Source organism: Sciurus vulgaris, assembly GCF_902686455.1.
Source record: "Sciurus vulgaris genome assembly, chromosome: 15".
Taxonomy (NCBI): domain Eukaryota; kingdom Metazoa; phylum Chordata; class Mammalia; order Rodentia; family Sciuridae; genus Sciurus; species Sciurus vulgaris.
Window position 1 is genome coordinate 53701688 of NC_136476.1, and position 14304 is coordinate 53715991.

Sequence of the window (14304 nt, forward strand, 5' to 3'; positions counted from 1 at the left end):
TTATTATTTTTTTGGTTCCAGGGATTTAACCCAGGGGCACTTTACCACAGTCCCAGCCCTTTTTATTTTTTGTTTGAGACAGGGTCTCAATAAATTGCTGAGGGCCTTGCTAAGTTGCTGAGGCTAGCCTCAAACTTGCAATCCTCCTGCCTCAGTTTCCAGTCACTGAGATTACAGACATGTGCCACCACATTCAGCTACCTGCAGTATTTTAAAATTTTATTTTTGAGACAGGGTCTTGCTAAATTGCTGAGATTGGCCTTAAACCTGTGCTCTACCTGCCTCAGCCTCCTAAATTGCTGGGATTTATAGGCATGTGCCACCACACCTGGTACAAATGGAACTTTTTCCTGTGCCCTTCTTTTTATTTATACAATGTTTTTCCTATGTTAGATCCCCCAAATAATATGCCTCTCAGCTATATTCTAGTCCCAGGACAGAGTTAAATATTTCATTTGCTTTTCACCAGAACACAGAAAAGCAGATCCTTGGAAAAAATTGAGCCTTAGAAGTTAATTTACATACCTAAATGAATACAAATATTCTAACAGGCATTAATTTCACAATATTTTCAATTTAGACATATAAAGGCAAAAAAACAGTACAACTAAATTTTTCTTCAGATTTATGTCCAAAGGAATGCAGATATGAAAAAATTCAAATTGAAATTAGACAAGTGACATTAAAATAATTAGAAAAAATTAAGAAATCAGGCTAATGCAAGGTTTATACTTTTTTTTGATAGATTCCTTTAATTCTTTAAAGGATCATAAAAATAGCTAAGTTACAGTATTTAAATGGCAATAACCTACTAAACTACTCTGTCAGGTCTAAACATTCCGGGAAAATTAAAAACATAAGATACCTACCGATCGTGATTGCTGTGTTTGGAAAGGGACAAACTGGCCTGGTGGTGGCAAATGAGGAGGATGATGGGGAGAAAGGTGAGGAGGATGTATAAGAAATGGATCACTAGAAATGAGAGGTGGGAATGCAGCATATGGTACTGGTAAGTGCTGAACCGAACATGCCTGAAGCATCTGTAAGAGAAATTATTTTTTGGTTATGTATATCAGAATATATAATTAATTTTTTAAAAAGACAAAATGATTAAAATCACTGCCATACTTCTCACAAAATCATACAAAACATTTTTAATAACATTAAAAATTACAATACTGTCTCTGCATCTATTAGTAAGTGTTGGTCAGAATATATAATTTTTTAAAAAGGTACAACAGCATTCAAATTATTGTCATACTTCCCCCCAAATCATACAAAATGTTTTTTTAAATAACTTTTATTAAAAATACTACTGTATTTTTGTATCTACAAGCTACTATACTGATAAACTCAAACATTCTATTCTGCTTTTCAATCTTGTAGGAATTTTTCTTCCTAGGGCTTTTTCTTATTAAAACCTTTTTTTTTTTGCATACTAGGGATTGAATTCAGGGGTTCATGCATGCTAGGTAAGCACTCAACCTCTGAGCTATATTCCCAGCTTCTAGGACTTGTTTTATAAAAGCACAATTTACAACTAACTGCCGTATGGTCTCTATTTTGATTGACAATGGTTACTACTGAGAAACCAAGTTTGGATAAATTAATCTGTTAAACTGGTACTGGGATGTGTATATTCGCTTTAATCTCACATTCAGACCAGGTTATTAGAATTACAGTTAGATTCTTTTGATAAGTGCTTTCCTTTGAAGACATTATTAATGTTAGTTAAGTCATTTAGCGCCTCTGAATTTCAACACCTTCATTTGTGAAATGAGGCTGGATTATAGTTTGTTTGCAAGAGCTTTAGAGGCAAAAAGAAGTAGGTGTCAATCTCTTTTCTCCCATAGCATTCCTATGACATTTTTCTCCCATACTGTTCCTATGACATTAAGCAAGTCATTTAACTTTTCAGATTCAACATCTAGAAAATGAGGATGATAACCATGTCTATCAAAGGGATCAGGTACTCAAAATACCCATTAAAACCCAATAGATACCCACACTATTAACTGTTGAACACTACAATGTCAAGACTTAAATCAACCTTTATCTAGCTTTTTTTTTTTCTTTTTTCTTTTTAAAGAAGGGGTTACTGAGAATTGAACTTGGGTACTTTATCACTGAGCTACATTCTCAAACTTTTTTTTTTTTTTTTGAGATGGGGTCTCACCAAGTTGCCAAGGCCCAGAACTTGCAATTCTCTTGCCCTAGCCTCTCAAGTCACAGGGATTACAGGTAGGCACCAGTGAACCTGGCTTTATCCAGCTTTAATTATAAACAGTGTTCACAAAGGAAGGAATACGGTTTCATAAAATATTCAATTAAATGTACAATTTAAAATTTCAACTTAAAAATATGATATTTTAAAGCTACTTTTATTAAATGGTTAGTATAATCATGTTTTTGAGATTTTTACTTGTAAGGAAAGCTACAGAGTCAGTCTCTTAAATTTTGTTTGCTTATGTAATCACTTAGCCATTCTAAAGAGGGATTTTTGAGTTGTAAATGACAAAACCCAAACAGGTTGGTGTTTAACAGTAAGATCTAATGAAAGGAAAGGCACAGACTTACTGGAGGAGGCACACTACAGACAGGGAGGTGTTGTCCACTGAAAACCACAGAGCATCCTGGGACCTGTTGTGTACTGCAAGCAGGAATGTGCTGGCCTGTGCAGAGTGGAATCCCATGTGGTGCCACTGTTGTTACTGTATAGGAAACAGGGACTGTTCCTTGATGGAGCTATTAGGAAAGAAAAATAGAACTTTAGCTATTTGGCTACAATGTTAATTATTAGAAATTAATATTTGTACATTTATTTGTTCCCCTTCTCTGATGCACCAGTTCTCATAATGGACTTCCTTCAGCAGTTCCAACCAGGATATTCATGGTCTTTGTACAGGAGAGCTGTCTAAGAATATACACAACCCTGGAAGAACTGGGGCTAAACTCTTCCTTCAAAGAGACTTGAAAAGCTCAGAGTAATCTACTGCTATATTAATTCTTCCAGCATGCCATGTAGAGCAGAAAACTTCTACAAGAGAAACCTATAAAACAAAATCTTGTATACCTAGTATAGTCAACAGAAAAAGATGTGTTTAACTGCAACTAGTGAAACAATGGAAAGTAGTATTAAAAAAAATTATTTGGGTTAGGGATATAGTTCAGTGATAGAGGACTGGCCTCGCATGTGTAAGCCCTGGACTCAAGCCCCAGTACTGACGGCCCCCCAATATACACATAAAATTATCTCCTTCCCTTGTAGCCAATTTTAGTCCCATCTTCCCTACTGAGAGCAAATAATGTTAATAACATACCTTCTCCTTCTCCATGAGTATATAAACACTGTCATGTGAATGTTTTCTTAACAGAAAATAAGTCATAATTCCCTTTTTCAATTAGTTTTGTACTGTAGATACGTATTTACCTTGTTTCTTTTAATACTTTTTCTTTTTTTGCAGTCTTGGGGTATGAACACAGGTCCTTGAGTATGCTAGGTATGGGTTCTACCACTGAGCTATATCCTAGGCCCTGAGCACAACTGCTTAACAAAGTTCTATCACACCATGGTAACAGACATTCAAGTTGTTTTCATAACTTTTGCCAATACAAATGACTGTAAAAAGAAATCACCATACTACTGGTAGTACTGGTAGTTTTATTTATCTCCGAGGCACTACTGGATAAGGAGTAAATGCTTTTAAAGATACTGTCAAAGCAGCCAGGCGTGGTGGTACATGCCTGTAACCCCAGCAACTTGGGAGGCCAAGGTAGGAGGATTACAAAATCGAGGCCAGAATTGGCAAACCTGCATGACTCGAAAAAAAAAATAAAAGGGTAGGGGATGTACCTCAGTGGTAGAGTACCCCGGAGTTCAATCTCCAGTATAGCAACAGAAACAACAACAATAAAAACAGACTGTCAAATCACCAGCAAAAGGCTGCACGGAGGAAGTCATTCTTCCAACAGTAGCTTATGAGGCCCCAATCCCAGCATCTCTATTCAAAGACAATTTATTTGTATTAGAAGCATGCATACATATCCAGAAAGTGAAAAATGTTATTAGTATGCTTGCCTCAAATTTGCACTGCTCTGATTAGAGAGGATGAACTTCTTTCAGTATAGTTTATTACCATGTGGATTTTCTTCTCTGTAAATAATCTATATCCTTTGCTCACTGCCCATTTCTAGTTTGTCATAACCATTTTTAGTTTTGTTTTATTGTTTGCTGCCAAAACATATTCCCAGTTTATTTTTAGTTTTTAACCATTTTAGTTTTGTTTTGTTGTTTTAGCCAAAATATATTCCCAGTCTATCTCTGTTCCTAAAATTTAACTGAATTAAATTTTAAATTATTTTACAAAGTGTTCAATTTTACACTAAGTCTTTTTAGCTAGGAAGATTGTGCCACTATAGTCCTATTCTTCAAAAATTAGTATCCTTTGTAAAATAGACATATTATTATTTGCTTATAATATTTTATTTATTTTGGGTGGTACTGGTGATAAAAACCCAGGGCCTCATGCATGCTATGTAAGCACATTACCACTGAACTACAACCCTCTATATTATTCTTTATCAAATTTACCCCTCAAACTTCTTTTCTAAGTTTGAAGATTTTTTTATACTGTCAATAGGTTATTTTTCTCTATTTGCATGTCAAATTCATTTAGCGTTTGTACTAAAATACTGCTTTGTATTTATGGATCTGAACTCTAACAAACCTTAAGTATTATTTTTCAAAACTAGAGGGCTAAGGATATAGCTCAGTGGTAGAGCACATGCTTAGCATGCAGGGGCCCTGGGTTCAATGCCCAGCATTGAATGCAACAAACAACTAACTCCTCCCAACCAGATAGTTTTCCTTTCCTATATCTGCTAAGATTTAACTCAACTATTTGATTTTCTTATCCTTTTTAATAATTATATATATGTAGCCTGTATTTGACTTTAATGGAATTGTATGTGTTTTATCAATAAAAATTGATTTCTGATAAAGTCTTTGTCAGAGTTTAAATATATTTTACTGAATTCAAGATGTCAATCACATCATGACCATTTTTAAGTGTACTAAGAAAAATATTCCGAGTTATGTGACACAATGCTTTGTCACTTAGAAATTTTATATTTATTAAGTTTATTAAAGGCATAGTGATTGAAGTAACACTTGAGCATTCACAAAAAGGCAATTATAAGTAAAATAATGTGGTTAGTCTCAATACTTCTTCAATTTTAGAGTATGATTCCACTGAGTCACTTTTCCTCTCAATGTATATATGTTTTTTCTATAAGAGGGTCAGTGCCATCAAGGAAACTGGTAATGCAGCATTTCTTCAAACAATCCAAAACAAAGGCTATTTGCCACTAGATTCTTTAGTCAATTTTGTAATTATGTGGAGTTGGTCTACTTTTGACTTCTGCTTGGAGAATGATGTTATCTTGCCTCTCCCCTAAAACAAAGATTTGATGTTGGAACAAGCAAAAGCAATGACAACTAAGTTACAACTGCAACCTGGCTGACACCAAATTAAAATTGTAAGATACATCCCAACTTTGGAATGTTAAAATATGAAAACAGTACATTTTTGGAATCAATGAAATATAGTAGTTTCCTATTTTTTTTTTACACACTGCCAAGATCCCCATGGAGTTCCATAACAGTTACTTTCCAAAGTGACTTCAGAGTCACTCCCTAATCCCCCTTGCCAAAGCAACCATTATCCTAATTTCTGTGGTTATCTGTGTTTTTTAATGGCTGTACCACCTAGGTATGACCCTGTTCCCCTGCCATATAGTTTTGTGTTGGTTAAACTGTATTTTCACTGCCTTCAGGGTGAATATTTTTTCTAAAACAAAAGTCAGAAAGTGCTTAGGAGTGATATTGGCTAAATTATATTGTTATATTGTATGCATGTACAAATATGTAAAAACAAATCCCATCATTAGGTACAACTATAATGTACCAATAAAAAATATGGGGAAAAAAAAAAAAAAAAAGACCACTGTGGATACATGTACTCATTTGAGTATATCAGAATAGAACTGATGGATTATGTATGTTTGAAATTAGAAATTCTCCAACCATTTCCCAAAGTAATTATATCACTTTTTACTTTCACCAGCAATGAAACTGCCAGTCTTTTTCATATTCCTATGGTGATTTGTATGAACTCTTATAGATCCTAGTTCTTTCTCAAATATGGTACTGTAAATATTTTCTTCCAGGCAGTGGCTTACTTTTCTACTTTTTGAATATTGTTTCTGGAAAAGGACTAAGTTTTAATTTTAATGAAATGTGATGTTAGTATTTTATTGAGTGTGTCTAGTGCTTCATATATCCTGATTAAGAAATCTCTGATACCTCATAAAAAGGAATCTCTCTCATTAATAGTTTTATCTTTTACATTTAGATCTAGAATCCAATTTGAATTTTTGTATATGATATGAAGTCAAGAAGCCAAGGTTAAATTCATCCAATGGATATCTGGTTGCTTCTGCATCATTATTTAAAAAAAGAAAAAAAAAAAAGACCTTCCTTCTCCTTCTTGATCCCTGTGGAACCTTTGTAAGAAAAAAAAGAAATTAAGTGGCCAATATGTATTTATTTAGTATAATTAATCACTATTCTCTATTCAATTAGTGCTTTTCCTTTAAAGAAAGCCTTTCCTACTGAAGGCTATGAAGAGCATTTCTATGTTACTTTTTTGCCTTTAGTACTTAAATCTTTAATCTACCTGGATTTTACTTCTGTGAATAGTGTGAGATAAAGACTCTAGTTTCACATTTTCTTTTGGATATCCAATTTTCCTAGCATCATTAATTAAAAATTCTGAGTGGGATACAGTGACACATGCCTGTAATCCCAAATACTTAGGAGGCTGATGCAGGAGAATCACAAGTTTGAGGTCAGCCTGGGCAACTTAATGAGACCCTATCTCAAAATGAAAAGTAAAAAGAGCTGGGGTGTAGCTCAGTTGTAAATATCTCTGGGTTCAATATCCATTACTTATTTTTTAAGTATTTTAGGTTTGCTGGCCATCCTGATCTCTGCACAAAGTAGCCATAGACAACAGATAAACAAATGAGTACATGCTCATGTTCCAATAAAACTTCACCAAAATAACCAACAATAGGTTTGCTTTCTCCTGTTATAAACTGCATCAGGTCTTTTAAACCACCACAGAAATTACAGGATCAACTTTTCAAGTTACACCAATAATCTATTAGAGATTTATTTGTATCACATTAATTCTATGTTTTTATGCATCAATTTTGAAAACTGGCAGCTTTTGCAAAATTGAATATTTTATTTAAACTTCCTCAATTGTTACAATCTTTTACACAGAGGTCTTAGATCACTTTGTTAGGACTGATTCTTAATTTCCTTCATATTACTTTTATTTTTTTTTCAGTGTTACTTTTTTCTTTGAACTTTTATTCTGTATAGAATTTAAATCTCAACTCTTAAAAGGAATGAAGACCTTAACTAAAATAGCTACATTTCAGGTAAAATTAAAAAGAAATCTGTAACAAAGAATCAAACAATCTCAACAAACAATCAACTTATTATCATTTATATTTCTGGAACATTCTGTTATTATACCTGATCATGGATGTCAACCATTACTGCATTCTGCTGGGGTGGATGTGCAGCAGGATGTAACAGACGGGGAGATACATTCGGAGGGTGGAAGGCTCGAGGTTCCTCTATTGCTTGCTGCTGTGCATAAGGGAGATGGTGATAATTTTCATCCTGACTAATGGAATTATGTCGAGACAGACGATCCCTTCTTCCTCTCTGGCGCCTGACAGGAGGACTGAAACAGTACATGTCAAAGAGAGTCATTACTATAATGTTGTGCTATGATTCATCAGGATTCTATATTCTCTCTTTGATACCAATTGATAGTGTATTCTAAGGTAAGTTTAAGTATTAAATAATTGCTCTGGTTCTCCATCAGGTCTAAAAAGTTACAAATTTAAATACAAATTTCATCAATAGTTTTGAACATACATAGATTTGCAATCACTATACTAATGGTGATTTTCTATTCTAATATCTTGTATATTTATTAATAGTAATTCTATAAGGAAGGTGTCACACCTCTCTCATTTGTTTACTCAGTTACTTGTGATCAGTATGGATTCATGGATATTTACTTTACTCATTAGGTTATAATGTATACTACTGTTTTACTTTGTTATTCAAATTGTCCCAACCGGAGCACTTTCATTTTGGTTCCTGTGCTCTCTTTCAATATGCTCCCATGTTTTTAAGCACTTCCTTAATATTTGGCACCACAATCTGTTCCAGGCTCATCTTTGAAGTTTCCTTACTCTGGCTCTGGAATTAACCAGTTCTACAAAAAGCCATGGTTCCTTTGTTGCAGATGGTATTTGGAAGCCAAGATCAGATGCTAGTTGTATTCACTGCTCCTAGGAAATCACTGTTTCCAGGCTAAGAAAGCGGAACAAGGGCTGGGGATGTGGCTCAGTGCAGAGCACTTGCCTCGTATGCATGATGCCCTGGGTTCAATTCCCAGTACCACCACAAAAGTAAATAAATAAAGCAGAAAGACATATTTGTATATACACATATCTATGCTAACCCATGTTATATGGCATATGTAAACATTTTTGATCTACGTAAATATTTTAAAGGACTATTTTATGCCTAACTAAAAAAAGTTGCCCTTAAAGAACAATATACCAATTTTAAGTCTATCAGATATTAAAACATGTACTTTAAAATCCAAACAAAATATATATATCCAGATCATGCATGTCCTCCCACCAAAAAACAACCCCCAATCTGTCCACAAGCCTTTACCCTTTAACACTATTTTTTCCTGACAGTATTGTCACTTGCTGTTTGTTCCCTTCTTAAAAGTAATTTCAGTTAAGCTCTTGAAATAAAATAAGCTCTTGAAATAATATCACAAAACAAGATCCTGTCGTGCTAACAGGAAGGTCCCTACATGATTTGATCTCTTTCTTTCCTATATTGACTGCCTCTCATTGCCTCTGTTGCACACCTTTGTGCTAGAACATTTAAGCAGAATTACTGAAACCTAAAAACAAGAAAAGAGGCAAATATTTCTTTTAGTTGAAATAATTCTACCAGTGATGGAAATGTACTTTGTCATTCTGTTTCAGGTCTAACACTTGAAACAGAGCTATTCTTCTTGACCTCGCTTTTCTGCCTTTGTTGTACTGATTTTTCTACATGTTATCTATTTAAACATGTGGAAATCACACATTTTAATCTTCCAGTGATCAGTCTTAAGTTTTCAAATACATACACTCATTTTTCTAACATCGTCTAATCGGCAATTGTTGAGGTGGGGATATATACTTTTAGTTTTCTCTGTTCTACCTCCTTCTCAAGTTCCAACCTTTTCTGAATTTCTTTTGTAAACAACAGACCCTCACTCAGAGTTAGAAGGTTTTTGTTTTCATTGTTAACCAATGGTCTTGAACTCTAGTTGCGTTTATTATTCTGCTTCCTGGATGGAATATAATATTTAACAATACAAGCAGAGAGGAGCCCTTACTGGTCAATTTTCTAAGTATGTATCTGCATATCTGAAAATGCTTTTATATTATAACATTACGGGTAAATGATAAATCAGCAGGTACAATTCTGCCTTCTTATATCTAATGCTGTTAATGATAGATAAGCTTGTGGTCAATTTGGTTCTCATTTCTTTGTGGATGGTCTATTATTTTCCACCTTAGGATGTCTGTGAATTTTTATTTATTCTTGGTGTATATTTTGAAATTCCACCAAGATCCTGCTTAAAACTCAGTTTCTCCAATTCTGAAAAGTGATTTTGTATTATTTCTTTTAAAATTCTGTTTATATTGCAAAATATAAATATTATTTTACATATACAAATATTGGACATATCAGACATCTCTAACTGAAAATATTACTATACATATATATAACTGATAGTTCTGTACCAATATTTAAATTTGTTTTTCCATACTTTCCCATTTTGTCCTTTTACAAGACATTTTGGAAAACCCCACTTTTTCTGACCGCTTATTAAATTTTACTAATTGAGATTTCCAAGTTGATTTTTATGAATATAATATCTTCTTGCACCTCTCAGACTTAAAATTCTACTTTCTTTTACCTATTCAAGTTATTTTTAATTGAGTTTAATGCCCCTATTTATTCAAGTTGTTATATTACATTTAGTGTCTCTCTCACTTTGTTGGTTTCTTTCAAGTGTTTGGTTATTTCCTGATTCTGTACATCTTTGTTATCTAAAATCTTGCAAGATTACTGTGAAAACTGCATCTTCTTGCATAGCCGGCCTCTGGGAGAAAATCTGGCAGGTAAGCTTACCGTTGGTCTATATAGAATACACGAGAAGTTAAGTTTTCTGGATGGTGGTAAGTTCTCCCTATACCACCTTTATATTGCTATGAATGAAGAGCATAATGCTTATTATAATTCAAGAGCATATAACTTGTTACTATTGTCATCTGGAAACACATTTCTGACACTTTCTTCCTGATCCAGACATTTTTCTATAGCCCAGCAATTCTAGTTTTAAGATTACATCCTAGGGCAGCTTTTACACACATACATGAGGAGATAAATATATAAAATTTCCTAATAGTTCTTTGTAATAATAGAAAACTTGACTGAGTTATGACCATCAGTAGGTGGATACATAAAGTGTGGTACCCTTAATAAAATGAAAGATTACATCACAGTAAAAATAAACTACTGCCACCAATGCCCTTGGGTCCAATCCTCAGTATTGGTGGTTTAAAAAAAAAAGGAAAAACGTTAACAGTTATGAAAAACAATAATGAACAAGAGAACAACGACAAATTCATGGACGGAGTTTACTCTCTAGGAAGAAAGCAGGAAAATGGTGGGTGGAGAAGGTAGAGGCAGACAGTGGTAGCAACCTATTCTTTTGATTGTGGGATCAATAACGTTTTATTTTTAACCTAGGTTTTGTGTATGTGTTTGCTATCCTTTTGACCATATATTTGTTTTACATTTTTTCAACATATGACAGTGTACCATAAACTATAAAAAAGATTACAGCAGGTACTCAAACTGTAACTTTTAAAATTTTTAAAACTAGGCACTGAGGAAAACAAAAAGAAAACAAAACAAAAAAAAGCTGGGGCTGTAGTTCAGTGTCCCCGGGTTAAATTCGCGTTATCAAAAAAACAAAAACCTCAAACAAAACAAAAACTATTTTCTCATGCTTATTTAACAGCTATAAAACAATTGTCCTGGTAGCCACACATTATTTTACTTAAATAATTCCACATAATTAGCTCAGTCACAGGCTTTAATTTGTCTCACTTGGAGTACAGAATAGTGGTTGCAATATTTTTCCCATATTAATCTGCTCAGGTTGCCATAAAAATACTACAAATTGGGTAGCTTAAACAGATTTTATTCTCTCAAAGTTCTGGGGCTTGAAGTCTAAGATCAAGGTGCCACCACAACTGATTTCTGGAATAGGATCTCCTCCTGACTTGCAACAACCACCTTCTCGCTGTGCTGATACATGGCAGAGAATAATTTTCTGATGCCTCTTCTTAAAAGGACACTAATCCTGTTAGACAAAGGTCCTATCCCTTATGCCCACATTTAACTTTAGTTACTTCCTTAGAGGTCACATGTCCAAATACCACCCACGGTAAGGGTTATAACTTCAATGTATGAATTTTGGAGGTATACAAAGTATTTAGACCATAACACTTTCCTAATTCAAGATTATTACTTTCCTTTGATTATCAACATCCTGGATATGCAAACAGGTACCTCACCCCAATTAGACAATGTTTACCTGGAAAGAAACTTATTATTTCAGGCAACACCAAAAGAGGAAGCTCAGGAAGAAATGCATTCCTGTGACAATGAAAGGCAAGGACCAAGTCCGGTGGACAGGAAAACTGAAAAGCTAACTTCAGGTGTTTTTTCATACCTCAGGCTTCACAGTTTTATAAGAAACATAACTAAGTTCCTAACTGCTTTAGGGCATATAGAAGGAACAGGAATGGAGTGGACAAGAAACACATTATTCCTAAATGTCCACATTTCCTTACAGTTGTAAACTATAGAACGCATTTTTCAGTAATCAGGATTATAGCCTAGCACACATAAAGTCTTAAACCATAAGGTAAAAAGGCCTATGGCAGGGGATGTGGCTCAGAGGTAGAGCACTTGCTTGATTCGCATGCACGAGGACCTGGGTTAGATCCTGAGCACTAAAACACCACCAAAAAGAAAAAATATATATAATGGCATAGATGGACTTTAGGTAAATCACTTTATCCTCTTCTCAATTTCTTCACTTGTTAATTAAAAGATAAATGAGCTCTTATAACCTAGTGTGAAAGCCTAAACAACTTGAAAATGTTTTATATGTGTCCATGTATACATGTGCATTTACTACTGATGTGTTTATGAAATACCTACACAAACATGTCTTCTTGATGCTAAAAATACAAATCTACTAATGGAAGAAAATATAAGAAATAAATTATAACCAACTAACCTCCTTCTGTTGCGTGCAGGTGTGTTGCATCGTTCCCCTGAGAAGTGATGTTGGCTTGGTCGAACTGAAGGGGGCTGCCTATTTGATGTCATCTCCCATGGTCGCATTGGTGGTGAGGGAGCTGGTGATGCTGATGTATAATCAAAGACTGAATGAGAGAGGCGCTGTCTCTTAGGACTTGGACTATCTTCACTCTGCCAATGCAACAAAATCAATCAACTGAATAAGGTCTTTCAAGGATTTCATAATACTGTAAATGCATAGATACTTAAATATATTTACCCTAAAAATGTAAAGGAGGATACACATGCATTATCAATCTAAATGTAAAACCTAATGAAAATGCTATTGTGAAGGTAGAAAAAAGGGAGATGTACAACAAATACTATCAAATGAAAAATGAACTGTTTTTAAAAATTCATGATGTCAGGTAACAAAATATAAGGCATATGATAATGCAAAAAGTTTTAATACAGTACTTGACCTTCTCTTGAAAATCCTAATCCACTTGAGAAATTCTACCATGCTCTTTGCCAGTTACCAGTTAATCATTTAACCATCAATTGACAGATGAGTTTGGTTTTGGTTTAGGATGCCCCCACCACCTCACAAGCCCTCAACTTGGTTCTAAATACTACTACGACTTTCTCTCTCAATCTGTTTAGACTATTATACTTATTTTTTAAAAAATGATTACATAGATAAAGTAACACTTATATGAAACAGTCAATTCATCTAGATCATCATTTCTTAATTAGAATGTCACAGCACTTTGGGAGTAATGTCATTTTCAAGGGTCACAGTAGAGCTTACCAGCTATAAAAATGATACGATCATTTAATTGCATTTCTAACTCTCCAGTATTCTCCCCATCCAATTTGATTTCCCAAATGAGTCTTAACAAAAAGTGCCAAAATTACAAATTAGCTGAAAATCTGACAGGGCTACATGTTTTCTAACAGATTTATTTCCAATCTACTCCTACAAGTTCTAATTATTTAAGTATTAGGGTACAAATTTTGATTGCAAAAAAAAAAAAAAAGATACCTGCTACACACACAAATGTCATATTGAAACATTACCAAAAAAAGAACATAGAGCTACATATTACACAATGTTAGATTTTTTTTAAAGGACAAACATAAAACTGATTGCTTTCTTTAAATTGGGAGGAACGAAGCAAATTGCCAAATGGTTATATTTTATCATTTCAAATTATTAATCAGAGATATTCCATAAGCCATGCCTTCTATACTTAATGTTTATAATTAATTACCATAATCGAAATAGAAAATAGTTCAGAACCATTCGAGAGCATGCTTTATAGTTCCTCCTACTGACTTTAACTTATTCTCTTAATGATACTATAAAACATGCCTGTTTTTACCTTTGATTTTAATTTTTTAGAAGTTCCTATGTTCTGATAACCTCAGAATTTAAAAAATGATAAACACCTATTAAAACTTGAAATATTTTGAACTTTTTTTTTTTAAAAAAGAACAGAGCACAATTAAGACCTGAGAAACTCATTAAAGAACTAGTCATGGGCACCAGAAATAAGATGTCTCCACAGATGGTTAAAAAAGGGAGGCAGGGGGCCTGGGGTTGTGGCTCAGTGGTGGAGTGCTTACCTAGCATGTGTGAGGCACTGGGTTCAATTCTCAGCACCACATATAAATAAATAAATTAAGATCCACTGACAACTAAAAAAAAAAAAAATTTTTTTTTTGAAAAAAAAAAAAAAAATCAGTGTTATTCT

The 14304-nt window shown here is 33.9% G+C and overlaps 1 protein-coding gene across 8 annotated transcripts in view; it reads right to left on the reverse strand.

Moving 5' to 3' along the window:
- RNF38 (ring finger protein 38) overlaps positions 1-14304 on the reverse strand; it is a 125154-nt gene that overhangs the window by 17981 nt on the left and 92869 nt on the right. For all 8 annotated transcript variants that reach the window (XM_079113536.1, XM_079113535.1, XM_079113534.1 and 5 more), the window contains 4 exons: positions 12546-12739; positions 7607-7820; positions 2578-2745; positions 870-1040 (listed from right to left, as the gene is read on the reverse strand). In XM_079113536.1, the coding sequence (XP_078969662.1) occupies positions 870-1040; positions 2578-2745; positions 7607-7820; positions 12546-12739 (747 nt within the window). The remainder of the gene's footprint in view (positions 1-869; positions 1041-2577; positions 2746-7606; positions 7821-12545; positions 12740-14304) is intronic.